Raw genomic sequence first — 19,080 nt, forward strand, 5'->3', positions numbered from 1 at the left:
GGTATCACATTGAAGAAAGAGGAGGCACAATTATGGTAAAAATATAAAGCTACCTCAGAGAACAGGGGCACTCATGGAGAAGGCCGAGTCAGTGACTCGGTCTTCAGGCTTCATGGTGCCATTAAGCAGAGGACAAAGTTTCTTGTTGGTTTTGATGTGTCCAACTTGTCCGCAGTTGGCACACTTGCGCTGGGTACCGGCGGGTTTTCCGTCAGCCGAGGAATCGCCAGAGCGAGAAATGCCCTTTTGCTTCTCTCGAGCAAAGCGGCGCTCCTTATTACGGTTGAGCCGGCTCAGCTCATTTTCAATCAGCTTGCGGTTGCGGGCATCAACCTCGGCATCTCCTGTTGGCTTGAGGGATTCCAGCTTGGTGGTGAGGGCTTCGCTGCGGTGGCGATGTTGAATGTATTGTTTGATGACGCGCGGGTCTCGGACGATCTGTTCTCTCTCGACGATTTCGCCATTGTCGGCCTTGATTTGACGCGTGATCCGTAGAACCTTGCCCTTTTGAGTAGCGAAGCTCATCCTGCTGAACTGGCTAGTTGTCTCATCGTTGTGATGATAAGGAGCCGGAGTGGGTGCTTCGGATCGTGGCGTTGGCTTATTGAAGTCTTCCTCCTCTTCTTGATCGACATCGCTTTCTTGGTCGGAATGCTCAACAGTGGAGGAGAGACTGGCTTTCTGGGAATCCCAGATTCGGCGAATAGAAGTCTCGTAGGATTTCTGTTGGCGCGCAACGTTGTAACTGTGCCCGCCGAGCTCTTTCAGCCGTTGTGCGTCCAACTTGTCCTCCACACTTTCACCGATGGCTTTGAAGCCACCTTTCATGGATGTCTTGATGAAACTGAAGCCCTCGCCACGAGCAGTGGGGTCACCTTCGCCGTGGAGTTTCAGCATTGCTTTGCCCTGGGACGCTAGCAAGAAATTGCGACTAGCTTTCCATGGAGCCATTTGTTGTTCAAAGCTCTCACTCTCTTCATCGTCGTCGTTATCGTTGTTGTTATCTGCATCGTTACCAAAGCCAGTATCGTGAAGATGCTGCTGGCCAACTTGCATTGATTCCAAAAGACAGACATCTTCAGGTTGAACCCATGCTCGAATGGTATCTTGGTCTGGGAGAGTGGAATCCAGAGGTTTCCAGTACTTGGTGTCCTTGTCATGCTGCAAGAAATCCTTGACTTTTTGTCTGTTCTGCATGTCGGTAGTGCCGGGGATATGTGCTGTTACGTCACTAATCGAAAGTCGGGAGTCGGCACTCTTTTTTAGAAGTCGGTAAACAAGCATCTTCATACGATTCTTGGCAACAGTGGTGACTTTGCGGGAGTGGGGACCGGGGATATCCACGGAAGGAAATTGCTGTCCAGCAACATAGAAATTTTCGATATTGCGAACAAAGAAATTGCTGCCCCCGGAGCCGGTGGAGTTGCGAACTACCAGGAAGTCGTTGGACTTGGCTTGATGCGGGAAAAGCGGTGCTCTATACATCGAATTTGAAATTGCTGGGGTGATTTCACCTGGATCCACATGTCCAAAGATCGAGAATGGACTTTTGTCTTGAGGTAGCAAAACAGCAGTCTCTCCGATGTCTGCCCTTGGACGGGTCGGATCATCTGGGTTCTTCCGCCGATAGTAGTTGATAAAACGGTTGCACATGCCGAAGTTAGAGAGAGCCATTGGGGCTTCCTCGGAGTACTCCACAAGCAGTATACTGGAGTTATCTGCCATAGAGAGGGACTTTGTTGACTCAAAGAGGGCCTTAGGATCTTTGCCCTTGTAATGCTTTCGTTTGACATGTGTTGGATTTTTGAACCAAGAAGTTTGACCCTGCCGGAAGACCATGGCAGGCCGATGGAAGGATCGGGATTCACTCTTCGCCAGCTCCGTTTTGTAGTAGGGCCACTGGAGTCGCAAGGCCGGGAGAGCATGCTCCAAAGTCACATTGCCGAGGGTGCTTCGGATCTTGTTTTGATGATTCTGCTTCAGCATGTCGTAGGCCTGGTCGTTCGAGATATTGTATCGCTGGGTCAGACGGCGAGTAGTATTCAAATCAACCTCCTCTCCATTACGAGGGACGGCATGTTTTGGTTTTTGAACAACGGAATCGGGCCTGAGCTCTTCGACAAGAATATTAGGATCATTCATATCGATGGTGACCTTCTTTGCGATCTGCGAAAGTGCTTGTTCGGGGTCATCGAGGAGTGGAATGTCGAGGTGAGACAAAGCGATAACGTCCATGGGAGTTGGTCCAGTTTTACGCTTCTTCGAAGGATGGTCTGCATCAACCAGCCAATCCTCATCGTCATCGAGTAGATCAGCCGCGGGCTTCTTTGGCTGATGTTTCTCCTTTTCTGCCCCAGAAAGGTCTTCGTCCCTGACATCCCAATCTGCACAAATAGTGCGAAGATCTTGCATGGTGAATCCGCCAGGAAGCGCCTCATCCAAATCCACATCTGCTAGTTCTATATCCTCCTTCGACTCCTCTTCCTCCTGTGTGGCCTCGGTGATCATCACGATACCCAGGGACTCATGGTCAAGACCACGCTTAGTTGCTTGACCAGTTCGAAAGACGCGCTCCTGATCCGGAGCCAGTTCGATATTGACCTTGGTGGGAAGGACTGGTTTCGGAACTTTCAATGGTTGTTTTCCAAGGAAAATCGCCTTTTTATGAGGAATGAGCTCAAGCCAGCGCGGGAGGGCGCTGCGGTCAAAGCTCGGGAACAACGAGCGGAGAAGTTCTTCATGATTCTCTGGTGGTGCCGGGAGAGTTTCAGGCCCCATTATCGATGACATCGCAAACAGTTCCTGCTGTAGCTTCCAAGCGCGTAGGGTCGCTGGGTCCATATCCTCTGACAGGACACTTTCATCATCCTCAAAATCATCCTCAATCTCCATCTGCTGGGGCTCGGGCTCTGGGGCAGGTGGAATAGGAGGCAGTTCAACGGGTTGGCTGGTCACTGATGGCTCCTCATCTTCGAAGAGACCCTGGGTCTGATCTGCCTGATCAGCAGCGGGGGACATAGGTTCATCACCGAAAAGATCATCGAGATTGTCCTCCTGTCCCTGTGTGTCTGCACCCTCCTGCTCTCCGAATATGTCATCTCCACCCCCGAAAAGATCAGCGTCTTCCTGACCAAGGTTCGCAAAAGGATCTTCGTCCGCATCGTTCGTTGAGGGTTGTAGAGGCGCAGCGGGCGTCTCCTCGGGAAGTTCGTCGTCGTCAAAATCTTCGTAGTCAACGGCATCGTCTGCCTTCTCGCCAACGTCGAGGTCTCGCGACAAGAAGTCAAGTTGCGGGCCGCTTTCGTAATTGTTCAGCTGTCGCATCACATTGTCGAAGTCGGCATCATCCGGCTCCCCGGCGGGCTCATTTTGAGTGGCGTGTGGCATATTTGGCTTCAAAGGGAGAGATCGCACCCTGACACAGGTGAGGCCGAGATATCGCAAGGGCACAGGCGAGGCGTCTGAGAGGAACGATGGATGAACGAAGGGCGACAGGTAGCCAGGCAGGCAGAGTCTGGGGTTTATGATGCGCACATCGAGGGGCGGATCCTATCTGTCGACTAAGCCGGATGGGATACGCGGTCGGCGTAGAGGTTGCGTGTGGAAAGAAGGAGGGGAGAGAAGTGAAGGATGAGGATATGTAACTGGGCTCAGGCGCGGCACCGCGGCCAAAAAGCCGCGCGCCTGGGCGCTAACCCGATCGGGCAATCAGCTTTATAGCGGGCAATTCAAAAGCGCTCAGCATTCGAGCCGGAAGATGGAATTTTAATAGGCAGATAAGAAGGCAATATCTATATTAGAGATAAGGATGAAGGATACGTAGTCATAAAATGTAGTATGCAGGCTGAAGTCTTACACAGCCACCATACTTTGACCAGACGTCAAGTGAAAGATATTTAGAATCAACCTTGAAAATACATGTTAAATTTGGATATAGGGCAAAAAAGAGAGCATATTATGATTGTACATTAAAACCGCCGTAGTAAATGCACAGCGCTTTGCTGTGACCCTCCATGCAGTAGTGTATCACTGCCGCCTTGCTGTCGCCCCGGGCGAATTTTGCTAGTTGCTTCACATCCGAGGTCCTGGGTAAATACAAAGCCATGTGTTCACTGAAGGCAGAGTATTCCTTGTAAAGGGTCTCCAGGGAGTATGGTTCCATGGTCTTCAGATTGAAAACCTCATCAGAGCGGTATCCCGGTCCTAAAGCACTCAAGAGTCAGCAATATCCGCGAAAAAGAGCATCGATGAAACATACCACCCCATGGAGGGCTTGCGAAGATGACACTGTATGGCGCCAGGTCTTTAAGCTGATTTTTGAGGACTTGAAAGCAGTCTCCTTCGAAGAAAGTAATCTGTTTGTCAACCCCATAGATCTTCGCATTATGCCTGGCACATTGTAGGACAGCAGGATTCTTTTCAATTGCATAAACTCGCTTCCACTTTCCAGTCTTGGCGAATGCGATCGTATTGCCCCCAGCACCAGCAAATGCATCAATCAAGATGCTGCGGCCTGCAGGTGCCCTCTCTGCGATGTGTGCCGCGATCTGGCTATGGATTGATTAGTTTAATGTAGGGGTGAGATTGGAAGGACAGAAAATTACTCACTTAGCAACAGGCTCTGGAGTAACTCCGAACCAAGCATCATCTGTCAGCCAAACTCCTTCGTCATACTTGGAGAAGATGCGGTAACGCTGGGACCAGTAACTGTTATGGGTTAATGATGTTCCAAGAGGGAAAGTTGCCAGGAGTCTTACTTTTGGATATCCCACGGTACTTCTTGCAGGTCACTGTAATGATGCACCTCAGGAGGTGCCTTCTCTTCGTCGGCCATGGCGTCGTATCAATTTGTAAGAGACAGGCAGTGGTATGCAATGGCATCCCATGGGATCCTAATGGTCGATCAAGATAAATTGCCCCCGATAACCGATAACGCGCGCGGCGTGGAAAGTGTTTGCCATGTTTGCACCGGTATTTGGCCAGCTCGCGAACTCCAAGCTTCATCCTCTCCAGCCTCAACTATTCCCCCGCATTTTCGTTCAGATCGGCTCAGTGGCTACTCGACATAATGTTTGGCGCACTTAACCGGTTTATCGGACGACTGGACGGCGAGCCTTCACAACAATCCCGGGCTGGGCCTAGCGACAACGCCTTTGGTTTTCAAGTACTCCGCAATAAAGACAAAGAGATACCCTTGGAGCCATGGTTTGATTTCATTGTGGGAATTAATGGCCATGCGATTGTATGGAGACAACATACCCTCTGAAATACTTGAACCATAATTGCTAATCTATTGTATGTAGGAGGATCCTGACCCAAACCTCTTTGCGACAGAGGTGCGCAATTGCGCCGGTTCAAGTGTAACGCTGGAGGTCTGGAGTGCGAAGGTACCACAAATATGTCTGATGATCCAAAAGGACAAGCAATACTAACGAATTGTTACATAGGGCCAACGCACTCATACGGTCACCATTCCAATTCCAGCCACAAACCCGTCCCTCGGCGTCGCTCTACAGCTAGCCCCTCTCAACTCTACCCAAAACATTTGGCATGTACTCGGGATCCCTTCACCCTTAAGTCCAGCATATCGTGCAGGCCTTCTCCCACATTCGGATTATATTATTGGAACCCCAAGCGGGACGTTAAGAGGAGAGTCTGCTCTCGGGGAATTGGTAGAAGATCATCTCAACCGCACCCTGGTTTTGTGGGTATACAACAGCGAGTTTGATGTGATCCGGGAGGTAGAGCTGGTTCCCACTCGAGGCTGGGGAGGCGAAGGCGCTGTTGGTGCTGAGTTGGGATTCGGTGCTTTACATCGACTCCCTGTTGGGCTAGGCGAAGAGGTCGAGGGCCCCGGAGAGCTCGTCTTTGAGACCCGAGAGGATGGAAGCTCCACGGCATTCCCACAGGCTGGTGGTATTGGACCGGAAGCTGGAGCACCAGGCCAGTTCTTGGTTCCTGCCAATATCGTATCACCTCCCCCTCTCGCTACACAGACAGCAGTGACTTCGCCTCCGGAGGCAAGGTCATCCTCAAGTCGCCGTGGAAAGACACGACCTTCTGCATCCCCCAATAGGGCATTCGATGATTACTTTGCTGAAGGCGAACAGAAGAGCCGGGAGCAAGACTACATATCGTCCCGTAAAGGAACACCTCTTCCTCCGCCGCCAAAGGCCGGCGTTTCTCCAGGTGCTGGTACCTCAACCCCTCCAGCGGTCGAGGCCGTGGAAGGGGCAGCCTGGTCCATCCCAAGAAGAGTGATGGAATGATATGCATTACTGTCGGCGTTGATGCCGAGAACTATGAATTTACAAGTTATACCAATTGCAAAGCAGTACAGTACAGTACAATAAACTTCACCCTGCAAAGTGCGACGGGCGAGCCATTTCGAAAACAATGAAATATAAGACTTCAAGATGGATTTCTGTTGACAAAGGGAACTGGTCCGGATTATATCGTCGGATCTGCGAGTTCTAAACGTACATATGCAAAAAAAAGAAATCCCCGCAAGCCACGTGTGGGCTAACGGTATCAAACCAAAATAACCTTCTAGTGACCCTTACTCACCAACTGCTCCAGCTTCTTACGGCCTTCACCAATCTTATCTTCCATCATCTGGCGAGTCATCTGGCTGTGCGCAATGCTAGTGTACCAGATGCGCTCTGCCCGCTCGCGAGCAGCCAAGTGTTGATCCGCGACCGCAGGGAATTTCTTCTCATACTCCCAGGCCAAATCAGAGATGTTACGCATAGTCACGGGAAGAAGAGACCAGGCAGCGACGGTGCCGAAGGCCAGAGGGGACATGGTGCGAAGGAGGATACCGCGGTTGCGTGACACAATGGAGCCGGCCATGGCGGCCACAACAACGTAGACACCGCCTGGGGTCAGGTTCTCACCCGACTCAGCAGAAGGCGCGAGCGACGCAACGGTGTTGGTGAACGCATTTTCGATGTGAAGGGCCCGGGAAAGGAAGCTGTTGAAGCCGTTCTCTGCGGCAAGGGAGTTGTTGTAGAGGAAGAGACGGGCTTGTCGGACCTGAGCGGTCAAGATATCTGTCGGAGTAGGCGAAGAGGGAGCTGAGGGCAACAAGGGTAGGGAGATTTCCTTGGTAGGAGCCTGTTCCACAGGTGCAGGTGCAGGCGTAGGCGCGACGGGCTTAGAAAGCTCGGGGATATCAGATGGGATGTCGTCGTAGATGGGTTTCCGCTGCATCGGGCAAGTCATCTTATGTCAGATATGTTCATTTTGAATTCGAAGTTGATTGATGGGATAAATGGGGTATCTCACGTCGCGAGCATCTTCCGCAAAAGCTGTCTGCTTGGGGTACAGAGCCATGCCTCCAGCGAGGAGGGTGGCTGCGATCGGAGCCACAGCCCGCTAGGAACGTGTCAGCACGAGGTTGACCAGTCAATTGCAAGCGAGATCATCGGGTATGGCTGAAGACCATTTTACATACTTGCTGCAACATCGGGCGGAACGACATCCTGGATGTGGGGGAGGTGAGGTGAGGTAGACTGAGTTGAGGATGAAGCAAAGTCGGGTTGAAGTTGAGGCGGGAATTCTTCGGCTCGGCGGAACCCAGAAAACTCCGTCATTGCCCGCGCGCTCTCCTTCTTTCCCCAACTTTTCGATCTCGACTTCGACTTCTTGACCTCGATTTCCTTTGTGGTTTTGGTGGCCTTTTGTGTTTTAGATTTATTATTTGCACTTTATCTATCTGAACCATCTATATCATGTTTCGCCCGGTTGGGCGCCGCGCGTGGACATGCCGCGAATGTCTCCTGCGCAACCACTCCCGAGCTTTTGCAAGCGCCGCGTCTCCTGCTCCTCGATTACAACCAGATTACGTCCCAGTCGACAATAGCTCACCGAGGAAGAACGCTGACGACGATGCTTTACGCCGTGTATTCGACTCAAAGCCATTTTGGAAAGACTTCTCAAGCGCACGAAACGCAACATCGTCCAAGTCGGCGGGTTTAGTTCAGAACCAATACTTGACGAGCCCCGATGGCTTCAGAGCGTTTGCTCACGTATCGTTGCACAAATGTCAGGCTATTGTAGCCAAGGTTCTCGAGGCCTCGACCCTGGATGAATACCGAGGACTGGCACGGAATTTGGACCGACTCAGCGACCTCCTTTGCCGTGTGATAGACCTTTCCGACTTTATTCGAACCATTCACCCCGATCGACGAATCCAAGAAGCAGCGACGCAGGCGTACGCTCTCATGTTCGAATATATGAATGTGTTGAACACTACAACGGGCCTCCATGAGCAATTGGGCAAAGCTCTTGATAATCCGGAAGTGACATCGCACTGGACAGAGGCGGAAACCATCGTCGCCAAGATTCTTATGAGGGATTTTACAAATTCGGCAATTCATATGCCACCGGCTGAAAGGCAGCGATTCGTGAATCTCTCCAATGATGTCAGCCAGGTTGGCTCAGACTTCTTTGGGGGAGCAGAGCCAGCAAGGTCACAGGTGACGTTTGGTGCCAACAGCCTTCAAGGGCTAGATCCTATTGTGATCCAGCAAATCAAGAAGTGGAATAACAAAGCACCGGTACCAACAATGGGAATCGTCCCTAGACTTGTTCTACGATCCGTACGAGACGAAGATGTGCGGAAAGAGGTATATCTCGCAACGCGGACATCTAGTTCCCGCCAAATTCATCGCCTAGAGAAACTCTTGAAGAAACGAGCCGAACTCGCTCAGATTTCTGGCTTTAACAGCTTCGCCGACATGACCCTGAGCGATAAGATGGCCAAAAGCCCCGAGGCGGTTTCGAATTTCCTGACTTCCCTCATCTCAAGCAACCAGGGTCTTGTGAGTGAAGAACTATCCCAATTGCAAAAAATGAAAGGTAGTGCCCTCAAGCCATGGGACCACGCATTCTATGTCCACAAGCGTGTAATGGAATATTCCCAGTCTCGCCGCTCACGTGAATTGAGCGCCGTTCCTGAGTTCTTCTCGCTCGGGACGGTCATGCAAGGTCTCTCTCGACTCTTTGACCGGCTTTATGGTGTACGTCTTGTTCCCCAAGAGACAGCTCCTGGCGAGACCTGGCATCCAGATGTCCGCCGACTGGATGTCGTAGACGAGTCCGAGAAGCACATCGCGGTCATCTACTGCGATCTTTTTACTCGAGCTAGCAAACTGCCAAATCCAGCTCATTTCACCCTGCGGTGCTCGCGCGAAATTTCGGCCGATGAAGTTGCAGAATGCGCTTCCCTGCATGAAAATGCGCACCCGAATGATGGCATGGCGACTGCAGTCGATCCTCAGACCAAGACCCTGCGTCAGCTGCCAACAATTGCCCTTGTTTGCGACTTCCAAGAGCCGGTCACAAATGGGTCGGGCCGCCCCACGCTTTTGAGTGAACAAAGTGTACGCACTTTATTCCACGAGATGGGCCATGCCGTCCATTCCATCTTAGGCCAGACACCGCTCCAGTCAATCTCTGGAACTCGATGTGCAACCGATTTTGCTGAGCTTCCCTCCGTGCTGATGGAGAGCTTCGCTACTGCTCCCGAAGTTCTTTCTCTGTACGCGCGTCACTGGAAGACTGGCGAGCCTCTGTCTGAGAACATGATGCGCAGTATGGAGCTGGATCGGACTGCCCATGGATCTATATACGGTGCTGTTGAGAACGAGGCGCAGATTCTTATGGCTCTCGTCGATCAAGCATATCACTCAATCCCTTCGAGCGACGCAACTAAGGGTATTGATACCACTGACATCTACCACAAGGTGTTCTCTCAATACTCTAGCCTCCCCGACCCGGACGATGTTGGACCTCGGACTTCGTGGCAAGGCTTCTTCGGTCACCTCTACGGCTATGGCGCCACCTATTATAGCTACATCTTCGACCGTGCTATTGCCAACAAGATCTGGCAGGACGTCTTCCAGTCCGGCCGAACATCCGTGGATCGGGCTGCCGGCGAACGCTACAAAAACGAAGTTCTTCGTTGGGGTGGTGGCCGTACAGGCTGGGAGTGTGTTGCAGGGGTTCTGGGAGAACAGAACCCTTCGAATGCCAATGGCCGTCTTGTGGAAGGTGGTGATGAAGCTATGCGCGAGGTTGGTCGCTGGGGACTGGGCCGTGATGGGGTGTCGGGTTAAAGCATCGACCCTCGTATATTATGATGATATCCTATATGTAAATATATATGCTGAAATAATCCCCTCGGGTCGTTCCAGATTGTTCTGGTCCGAACCCCTGTCAAAAAGTATCGGAACAATTTCCTGAACCTCCTTAGTATTTAAACGGAGTTTTCGGCCAAGCCGACACCGTTGTAGATCACTCAAAGAAACTGCTTCTTGGCAGCTGCACAATCAGAGATCACAGGGAAGGATGCAGTAGCCTGCGCTTGACAAGTGATGATTGGGTCGATTGTCTCAGCTCGGTCAAAGAAGGAAGCCATCTTTCGTAGGCGGCTGGTGGTGGGCGGTCCGTGTCTCACTTCTTTCGAGCGTGTCTTAGCGAGCAGCCAGGCCGGGGAACAAATACCAACACCAGGTTTGTTGATGTTGAGTTTGACGGGCCAGGTTTTGACTGTATTGCTCGAGGAGACACTAAAACTGATACTAGATGCCAAGTTTCTAATTCTCATTTGCGCTGCTGGTTTCCTACAATTCTATGGTGCGCCATGGGGGATAATGGGTATGGCGTGGGCTAGTCGCCCCGTGCATGTGGCTTGCTGCAATGGTACATCTGGGGGATACGATTGCATGCCGGTTCATGCCATGAGGGAGTTCGTCGTGCCTGTGATTATCCTTGGCCTAGGCATAGTCTTCGAGACCCTCCTGACCCTCCATCCTCAAAACACACAAACCGCCTCCTATCTGCTGTCCCATCTTTCTGAGATCTCGTCTTATACTTGGGACGTGGAAGAACGACCTTTACTACAGGCTGCCTGGTGCTGCGGATTTATGTGCATACCACACCCCGCCGTGTCTTATCTTGCAGTTCCGGGCCTGCTCACCTTCAGCTCTGTCATCTCTGAAAAGGAGGGGGATACAAAGCGATTTCCGATCAAAGCACGCCGAAATAACAACGTAAGCAGGGCCATTTGATTCATCAGAAACTAGATACGGCATATCTACCTCTGGACTTGGCCTTGTTGCCGCCCCTCTCAATCACTGCCCTTCCAATATACATCACAAGCTCGGTTGCTTCAAAATGCCGGAAACTCCCATTTTTCGCGATGATGCGTCGAAAATAAGTGAAGCATCTTTTTCGACAGCCTACGATCAAACTGAAATACCCCCGCGTCAACTTCGCCGGCGAAGCACAGTGACGACGCTGAAACGATGGGCGTCGAAGAGAGTGTCGCGTGCATCGTTGAATGATGCCCAAGGAAATGAACTCAGCGAGAAGAACCTTTCATCTCTAGAACACGAGACGCGATATCTCGGAGGAAACAACAAGGACTTGAACTTGAAAGAAATAGCTGAAGGGAAGGAGTTGGCGAAGGAAACTGGATCGATTCAAGAAGTCGACGAGACGCTTCCGGACCGCGACTTGCAGGAAGACAGGGACCCATACATTCTCCAAGAGTACGATGTCTTTTGTCACGAGTTTACTTTGTCCGGCTCTCACCAGAAGAAAAAGGATTTCGACTTGTCAATGGAAATAGGACAGGATGCCAACTTGAATAATCCGACAACAGGCAGATCTAAAATAAACCATACCTTGACCTCGCACCTGGCTGAAGAATCTGGATCTCCATTCAACAATTTTGACTATCAAGCGAACATGTCACAGCCCCAATCAATTACTTCGATGCACCCCGGGAGGTCGTCAACAAACTACGACAACCCGAGAACTACTGAAAAAGAGAGCGACTTCGCAATACCCTCAACCTACCAACCCCAACCCCCCTCCTATGTCATGACTCCGCTTGTTTATATGGAGATGCAGCGCACCACTCGCGAGCGAAGGCTATCCCGGCAAAAAAGCCTCTGGCAACCACTCAGGTCGCTATTTTCAAACGAGTCGCTACATAGGCAATAATGTTAATATGAGATTGTCGTTCAATAATTAAGGAGCTATCTTTCAAGCTATAAACTAGTCCAGAAATGGTGTGGGTTTAAAATGACTGTATAATGTATTAGCAACGGCAGAAACGCCCCTGTAGCTCGTTCATAGCTATAGGGATGCCAAAGTCAATCTCTAACGTCTCGAATTGCTTCCAAGGTTTGCTTGCGCCTTTTTGCTCTCAAAGTTATATGCGCTGGAAACTTTATACTGAGGGCTTCGCGCCATACTAGCATAATAAATTATGCTAGATGCCTCATGGATCTTGGTGAGATCCATCTGTGTTCAAGTTGGCAAAGGTGTCAATAACCATCAAAAACTCTCCATAATGAGATTTGAAATTCCCGGCATCTAGATCGACGGTGCATACATAACCTAGAGTCGAGTGAATCGGGCCAGGCAACGGAGCTGGTCCTCATTCTTCAAAATTGTCGGGCTTGTCACATAAACTTTTGATTGTTCGCAATGTGGAACTATCTTCAGGGTGACTTATCTGCCCTCGAGGGTGACAAGAGTGATACCATTTCCCTAAAAGAGTATATTGGTGTCTGTAAGTCTTATGATACGGGCCATCCTAGGTGGAGCCAGCACGCGTTCTAACGCTTATATGCACTCGATACCTCCCAGTACTGAGAATCTGGGAATAAATTGGCAGTCAGCAAAATGCGGGGAACCTCGACAAGACGAGATTCTCAAATGCTGAGCCGTGTGTACCTCTGTAGACATGTTCCACCAGGAGATTTTCGAAGCTGCAAAGTCTTCTAGATTGTCACGGAATGCTGCATCAAGCTATCCCGAGTTGCCACTTCGATTCATGAGCCATTACAAATTCGTACATGCTGTTGGGAAGCTTCCTTACCAAAAGATACGCCGATCTAGTACCGAGCCTTGGAATACGAGATGAAAGCTTGGCGGGCGCTCACCTGGGTAGACGTATATAATTAGGAACTCTCAACAAAATGACCTTGGAATCTGACCTGATTCTCAACTTAAATCCCAGAGCTTGAACGCCATATCTTTACTTGGAATACCTAATGTCAGAAGAAAGCGCAAAGTCCCAGGCCTATAGTGGCAGTTGTCACTGCGGACAAGTCAAGTTCACAGTACAGATATCACCACCTATCTCAGAGCAGTCCGTGACACAATGCAATTGTATCCATACAATCCGTTTCTTTGGACATCTCACCCGAAGATTCGACAAAATTGATGATCTAACTAATAGCCCACGTGTCTAGGCTCTATCTGCACCATTAACGGCTATCTGATGGTCTATCCCCAAACGACTGATGTGAAATGCCATTACAAAGAAGACGATGTCAAGGTATCGGATTCCGACAAGAGCATTGAAAACTCTGGGCAATCAATGATAACTTGAACCATTTCCCTCTAGGAATATCGCTTCGGCAGCAAGCTGTTTCCGCACTATTTTTGCACCTTCTGCGGGACTAGTCTGTTTGCTCGTTCCGAGAACCCGGACTTTGGGAATGTAATGGCTCTTAATGTATCAAGGTCCCCGGCCGTTTGAGTTGTCCGAAGTTCCTTCAGCTGACTCTGCTATATAGGTCCGAACTCTGGCAGATGTCGATATCACGACCTTGAAAATCCATAAGCATGATGGGCGGAGCGATGTTCGGGTTTAAAGCTGGAGATTTAGTAGCGTTCATAGGCACTGATGATGACGCGGAAGATGCAATGCAGCTGAAATTTACGATTGTCGATTACTAGCGGTGTCGTTCCAAGTTCACACCACAAAGGCAATAATCTTATGTTGTAAGAGTGGAGTATATACATATACACGTAGCAACTCATCCGTAGAGACAGACGAGGTGATAGCATTAAACAATAAACGTATGAGACATAAAAGCCGCACGGCTCCAACAGAAGCAGGGTATCCTGGGTCCTATTAAATACAACGAGCCAAGACGAGGAACGAGCGAAATGGATCTAACAAAGGAAAATCATGCCGTTCTGCAAGGGATTTATTCACACCCCTGGCAAACGGTCTAACAATCACGACCGTCCCCAATACTTCTACCGAGCGGCAGGAGTATCGGAACGACTGCGGCTGCTTTCTGATTCTTGAACTGAAACAGCTGTTTCTGGGTGGGGGGTTGACGAGAGACTGCGTGTGTCGGGGGTAGCTCGGCGGGAGAGCTGGGCCAATTCTCCGATGAGTCTGCAAGGGACATCGTTAGTACGGATCCTGCGGTGGGTAGGGATGGATGGTATGTAGGTGGACACTAACTTGCGATGCTCATCATACCACTCGTCGTTCGCGTATCGGATGTGCTTAAGCTGTTCCTGAATGCTTGCCATCTACAAAAGTTGATTAGTTTATGTATGAATCAAATTTGTCTCAACCTCATGTAAATGGATGAAATGCGGGCAGATCTGAGGAGTATGAAGACTTCAAACGGGGATCTCCCACCGTTCCCTCGATGGATGGGCCAAGGTCCTCACCTTCCGTTGCGGCTGGACCTCCCTCCTCAGCGTTCTCGCTACCCTCCTCTGCCGATGCCCATCGGCTAGCATTCAGGCCGGATGAAGTGCTCTTGTCATTGTCGTTATCGGTCTTCAGAGCAGCGAGCTCAGCCTCGAGCTCACGGACACGTCGACGACTACCAGAGATTTGGCTCTCAATGTCACCAAGTTGATTAAGAAGAGACATGTTCTTGTCAATTTGGTCGTTCAGGTCGCGCTCGCCAGAAGCAAGCCTCTCCTCCATGGCCTTGTTCTGAACCCGAACTTCCTCAAGTTCCTGGCTTGTGGCAGTGTGCTTGGTCTTGAGCGAGTCGATTTCTGCCTGGGACTGGGAGAGCTGGGCCATGATGGATTCCAGATCGGACTTGTTGCTGCTGGACGCGGCAACGGATTTCTGTAGTTCCTCAACCTGAGAGATGGCCGCCTGGTGCTTCTCAGCAAGTGCTACATGTTCGGTTTGGATCTTAGAAAGCTCAGTAGCGTGCTTTCCCTCAAGATCGCGAGAAGCATTAGTCGCCGATTCCTGGACTGCCAAGTGGGCCTTCTCGGAATCCACCAGCTTCTGCTCGAGCTCCACGATGGTCGCCTTCAAGGTATCAAGGGCAGATGTATCCGCTGCAGCAGACTTAGCCTGAGAAAGCTGCTCGTTGGCTGCTGCCAGGGCGGCATTGTGCGACTTCTGGAGTTCCTCGATGCTGGCCTGGTTTGATGCCTCAAGTTGCTCTCTCAGACCGGCAACTTTAGTGTCCTGGAGGGTGAGAAGCTCTTCAATCGCCTTTCCGTGCTCGGCATCGGCATCGGCAGCCTTCGAGGCCTGGGAAGCCTCAAGTTCAGCCTGGAACTTGGCCTTGGTTTCCTCGAAGCCCTTTTGGAGTTCAGCAATTTCCTTGGCGTGCGTCTCCTTGTCAGTCTGGCGGGCGATTTGCAGCGCCTCAAATTCAGCTTGCAGCTTAGCCTGAGCCTCTTGAGCCTGTTGCTGAAGCTTGGCATCACTGCCCCGAGCCTCAGTGTGAGTAGCAAGCTCTCCTGCGTGGCGCTCGAGAGTCGACTTCAAATCAGCCTCGAGGGACTCGACGCGAGTAGCATGGCTAGATTCCAGATCCCGGTTTTTAGCAAAGAGGTCATCGTGCTTCTGCTGAAGTTCACTCAAAGCGCCCTCTTGGGATCCCGAGGCTTCTTGTTTAGCCCGCTCCAGCTCAGCGACATGCTCGCTCTTCACAGCCTGCAATTCCTGAGCATGCTTCTCAATAGCGGCAGCAAGTTGGGCTGCAGCATCTGTAGCCTTGTCCTCCAAAGCCGTCAGCTTATCATCCTGCTCCTTAAGCTTGGATTCTTTCTGAACCTCCCTGGACTTTGTCTCGCCCTCAAGGTTCTTCAGGCTGTGGTAAAGCTCCTCGGCCTCGGTCTGCTTGTTTTGAACTTCCTGCTGCAGGGCCCTGATCTCGCCGGTTCCAGTGGATAGCTGAGTTTCAAGAGATTCAACCTTCTGGCGAAGAGCCTCAATTTCGTGAACGGCGTCCTCCTGGGCATGAGCGTTGCCCTCATCAAGAGCCCGACGAGAATCAACGAGTGCCGTTTCGGATGCGGTGAGTTTCTCCTCAAGGGCCTTGATCTCAGTCTCATGTGCAGTCTTGAGCTCAGAGATAGCAAGTTCGCGGTCAGCTTGAGCAGCTGATTTGGCAGCATCTAGCGAAGCACGCAGTTCCTCGAGATGTTGAGAGTGCTCGGTGCCAGTTGACTCAGCCGCGGCCTTGGCAACAGCAAGTTCCTCTGCATGCGATGCTGAGAGGGAGCTCAAAGTAGTGTCGTGCTCAGCCTTCAGGTTGGCTACTGCGGCTGCATGGGTAGACTCTAGCTCCTTGACCTTTGCAGCAGCTTCGCGTGCCTCCTCAAGTTCCGCCTGTGCCTGTTCAATAGCTTGCTTCAGTTCAGCAATTTGCTGATCTTTCTCGGCAAGGGAACTAGTTGTCTGCTCCGAGCTTTCCTGGGTAGAAGATTCGGCCTCAGCGAGCTTAACTTCCAGAGAGGTAATTTGCTCCTTCATCTGAGCAACAGATGCGTCGACGGCTTCCTTTGCAGCCGCTGTTTCTTTGTTGGAGGCAGACAGTTTTTGGAGCTCGGTTTCAAGGTTTTCAATGACCTGGCTGGATCCCTTAAGCTCACGCTCAACATTAACGCGGGACTGGGCTTTCTCTTCCTCACGCAGTGCCTTTTCAGATTCAATCTCAGCCTTCAAGGCATTGATCTGCTCTTCAAAAGTAGTAGCCGCCGCCTTGTGGTCTGAGAGCTCCTTCTCGAGAGTTTCAAGCTGGGCCTTGTGAGTATTCTTCAGCTCTTCAAGCGCAGCGGCAGTTTTGTCGTCACCAGAAGCAGCGGCAGACTGCTTGGCTTCCTCAAGCTGCTGCTGGGACCGCTCTTCCAGTTCCTTGCGCTGGGTTTCCGCATCTTCGAGTCGGGTTTGAAGAGATTGAAGTTCTTCAGCGTGCGAGGAGGTGAGCTTTTCAAGCTCTGCGGTGTGCTCAGCCCGACTCGCCTCAGTGTCGGCACTGGTCTCAGCAGCTTGTTCTCCCGAGATTGACAGCTGGCCCAGCTTCTCATTCACCGTCTCGAGCTCGGCTTTGAGCTTGTTGACAGTCTCTTCACTCTCAGACAGCTTTGTCTGGAGAGCCTGGAGCTTCTCATCAGCACCAGCACTTCTGGCAGTGGAAGTGCCAAGGGTGCTAAGACGCTTCTTCGGGTCCGTGGCCGAGGATGCGACAGACCGCGCAGTAGAGGTGGTGGAGGTAGGCCGCGTGGCAGTCCGAGTGGCGGTTGTGGATGAAGGAGTTGTGCGGGTGGTGGAAGTCGCGGATGTGAGCTTCCCAACGGGCTTGCTGGTCGAGGTGGCGGTCCGGGTGGTCGAGGCAGCGGGCTTTCTGTCCACAGCCGAGCCAGCAACACTCGATCTGCGGTCGAGAGTGGAAGAGGTCTTCAGGGGAGTACGCGTAGATGCGGTGCCAGCCATCGACATGCGCTTTGCAGTGCTCGGGATGCCTCTCTTCTCATCTCCGGAGCTAGCGACTGACCGCTTCTCGTCCGCGGAGCTGCTAACCGAGGCGCGAGACCGGTGAGAAGAGGTCGTCGAAGTACTCAAAGGCTTGCGGGTTGCGGAGGTGGTAGTGGTAGTGGTAGGACGAGTGGGAGGTCTGTTTAGGGTGCTGCTCGTCGATGTCGTGCCACGTGTGGTCGAAGTTGTAGGTCTCGACGACGCAGTGGAGGTGGAGGACGAGGTGGGACGTTTGGAGGCAGTCGAGCTCGAGACTGGACGCTTAGCGGTAGCTGTAGCACCAGTGCTGCTTTTGGCGGCCGGAGGAGAAGCTGGGATGTTTTCCTTGGGTACCTCAGGGCTCGACTTGGCTTCCTCACCCCCCGACAGAACGGTGGAGTCTACAGGGGTGGCCGGCGGTGCGACCTCGGTGTTGACCTCGGTGTCAACCTCGACATCGGAGGAAGTGGGAATAGTAGGCTCTTCGGTTGAGGCCATAGTCGCGGCCAATTGGTACGATTGGAGTGTAGGAAATATGTAAATTTAGCGTGGTGGGCGACTGGGCGAACACGATTCTCCGGTAGCAAAAGGGGTCTATAAAGATGTGATTAACAATTAGCATGAGAACCTAGCAGGTAACAAGGCAGGTGGTATCCATATATATGTTAGGCGGAGGAAGAGCTGCAAGCTGCATGCTTTGAGGCCCAACACCATCGTCCACAGCGTCGGTTGTTCTTCAATGCCCCTGGGTTGTAGCTAAAGCTCTGGACCTCGGATAAAGAATCTGGAAACTGTGGATGAAAGGTGCCTTGATTGCCTTGAATGAACCACAGCAGGGGCTCAGATTGCAGACAGAGGCCGTGCAGAAGCACTCAATGCCCAGAATTGCCAACCCGATGGTCTGTGTTCAAAAGAAAGAAAGAAGGTACTTACGCGGCGCGTATAGAGCTGTTCCTGGAGCTTCACGAACTTGGACGAGAGGACAAAATGAAGCCTCAGCACGAATTCTGACAATCGGCCAAGTCGGCGATCACAGAATCAAGAGGAAAGACAAAGGTCGTGTTAAGGCGCAAATGGTTGGAGTGAAAAGTAGAGAATAGGAGGCGGGAGCAAAGCGGTGGAGACGGGGGGAAGGCGGAGGGCAAGGAGGAGGGGGGGGGGAGGGATCGCCGTCTCTGCTGTTGGGAGTTGTACACAAAACGGCTGGCGACGCTATGCTGATCATTATTATATTCTAAACCTTGTCCTCGGACGCGCATGAACGACCACAATGTAATATATTGCACTCAGTTATTGTATATTTCTATGTAAAAGGGGGCTTGAAGCTTGACAACCCCCTGAAGTGCAACGCGTTGACCAAAACAAAGGGCAATCCGTGGTTCGCCCAGCCCGATCCGCCGGAACCGAACTTGAGCCAAAGTTCATATTGGGGTATAGCGCATCGAATCATTGTAAAGAAGAAGAAAAGAGAAAACAAAAGAGATATCAAATACAACCTTTCATATCATATCAGCCCCATCGCTCTGGCTTTGCCT

The 19,080-nt window shown here is 51.4% G+C and overlaps 7 protein-coding genes across 7 annotated transcripts; 3 read left to right on the forward strand and 4 right to left on the reverse strand.

Annotated features, from left to right (window-relative positions):
- Window positions 1–54: 54 nt before the first annotated feature.
- Window positions 55–3,387, reverse strand: N7509_010162 (DUF3591 domain-containing protein; the record flags this gene model as incomplete). The annotated part of the gene is made up of 1 exon (XM_056634799.1): window positions 55–3,387. One exon carries the CDS (start codon window positions 3,385–3,387, stop codon window positions 55–57), a length of 3,333 nt encoding a protein of 1,110 aa, XP_056485419.1.
- Window positions 3,388–3,955: 568 nt separating this feature from the next.
- On the reverse strand, window positions 3,956–4,834 carry N7509_010163 (RNA methyltransferase; the record flags this gene model as incomplete). Its single annotated transcript, XM_056634800.1, has 4 exons — window positions 3,956–4,203; window positions 4,259–4,551; window positions 4,609–4,707; window positions 4,758–4,834. The coding sequence occupies 4 exons, from the start codon at window positions 4,832–4,834 to the stop codon at window positions 3,956–3,958; spliced, it is 717 nt and encodes a 238-aa protein (XP_056485420.1).
- A 234-nt stretch (window positions 4,835–5,068) lies between these two features.
- Window positions 5,069–6,269, forward strand: N7509_010164 (uncharacterized protein; the record flags this gene model as incomplete). Its single annotated transcript, XM_056634801.1, has 3 exons — window positions 5,069–5,242; window positions 5,304–5,387; window positions 5,448–6,269. The coding sequence occupies 3 exons, from the start codon at window positions 5,069–5,071 to the stop codon at window positions 6,267–6,269; spliced, it is 1,080 nt and encodes a 359-aa protein (XP_056485421.1).
- Window positions 6,270–6,549: 280 nt separating this feature from the next.
- Window positions 6,550–7,483, reverse strand: N7509_010165 (MICOS complex subunit MIC26/MIC27; the record flags this gene model as incomplete). The annotated part of the gene is made up of 3 exons (XM_056634802.1): window positions 6,550–7,206; window positions 7,288–7,377; window positions 7,457–7,483. The coding sequence occupies 3 exons, from the start codon at window positions 7,481–7,483 to the stop codon at window positions 6,550–6,552; spliced, it is 774 nt and encodes a 257-aa protein (XP_056485422.1).
- A 250-nt stretch (window positions 7,484–7,733) lies between these two features.
- On the forward strand, window positions 7,734–10,121 carry N7509_010166 (mitochondrial intermediate peptidase; the record flags this gene model as incomplete). The annotated part of the gene is made up of 1 exon (XM_056634803.1): window positions 7,734–10,121. One exon carries the CDS (start codon window positions 7,734–7,736, stop codon window positions 10,119–10,121), a length of 2,388 nt encoding a protein of 795 aa, XP_056485423.1.
- A 1,060-nt stretch (window positions 10,122–11,181) lies between these two features.
- On the forward strand, window positions 11,182–12,015 carry N7509_010167 (uncharacterized protein; the record flags this gene model as incomplete). Its single annotated transcript, XM_056634804.1, has 1 exon — window positions 11,182–12,015. One exon carries the CDS (start codon window positions 11,182–11,184, stop codon window positions 12,013–12,015), a length of 834 nt encoding a protein of 277 aa, XP_056485424.1.
- Window positions 12,016–14,070: 2,055 nt separating this feature from the next.
- Window positions 14,071–18,043, reverse strand: N7509_010168 (M protein repeat protein; the record flags this gene model as incomplete). The annotated part of the gene is made up of 3 exons (XM_056634805.1): window positions 14,071–14,215; window positions 14,285–14,355; window positions 14,468–18,043. 3 exons carry the CDS (start codon window positions 18,041–18,043, stop codon window positions 14,071–14,073), a joined length of 3,792 nt encoding a protein of 1,263 aa, XP_056485425.1.
- Window positions 18,044–19,080: the final 1,037 nt, after the last annotated feature.

Source organism: Penicillium cosmopolitanum (genome assembly GCF_028827165.1).
Source record: "Penicillium cosmopolitanum strain IBT 29677 chromosome Unknown utg000009l:1.0-9042332.0:1.0-9050551.0, whole genome shotgun sequence".
In the NCBI taxonomy this organism is placed as follows: domain Eukaryota; kingdom Fungi; phylum Ascomycota; class Eurotiomycetes; order Eurotiales; family Aspergillaceae; genus Penicillium; species Penicillium cosmopolitanum.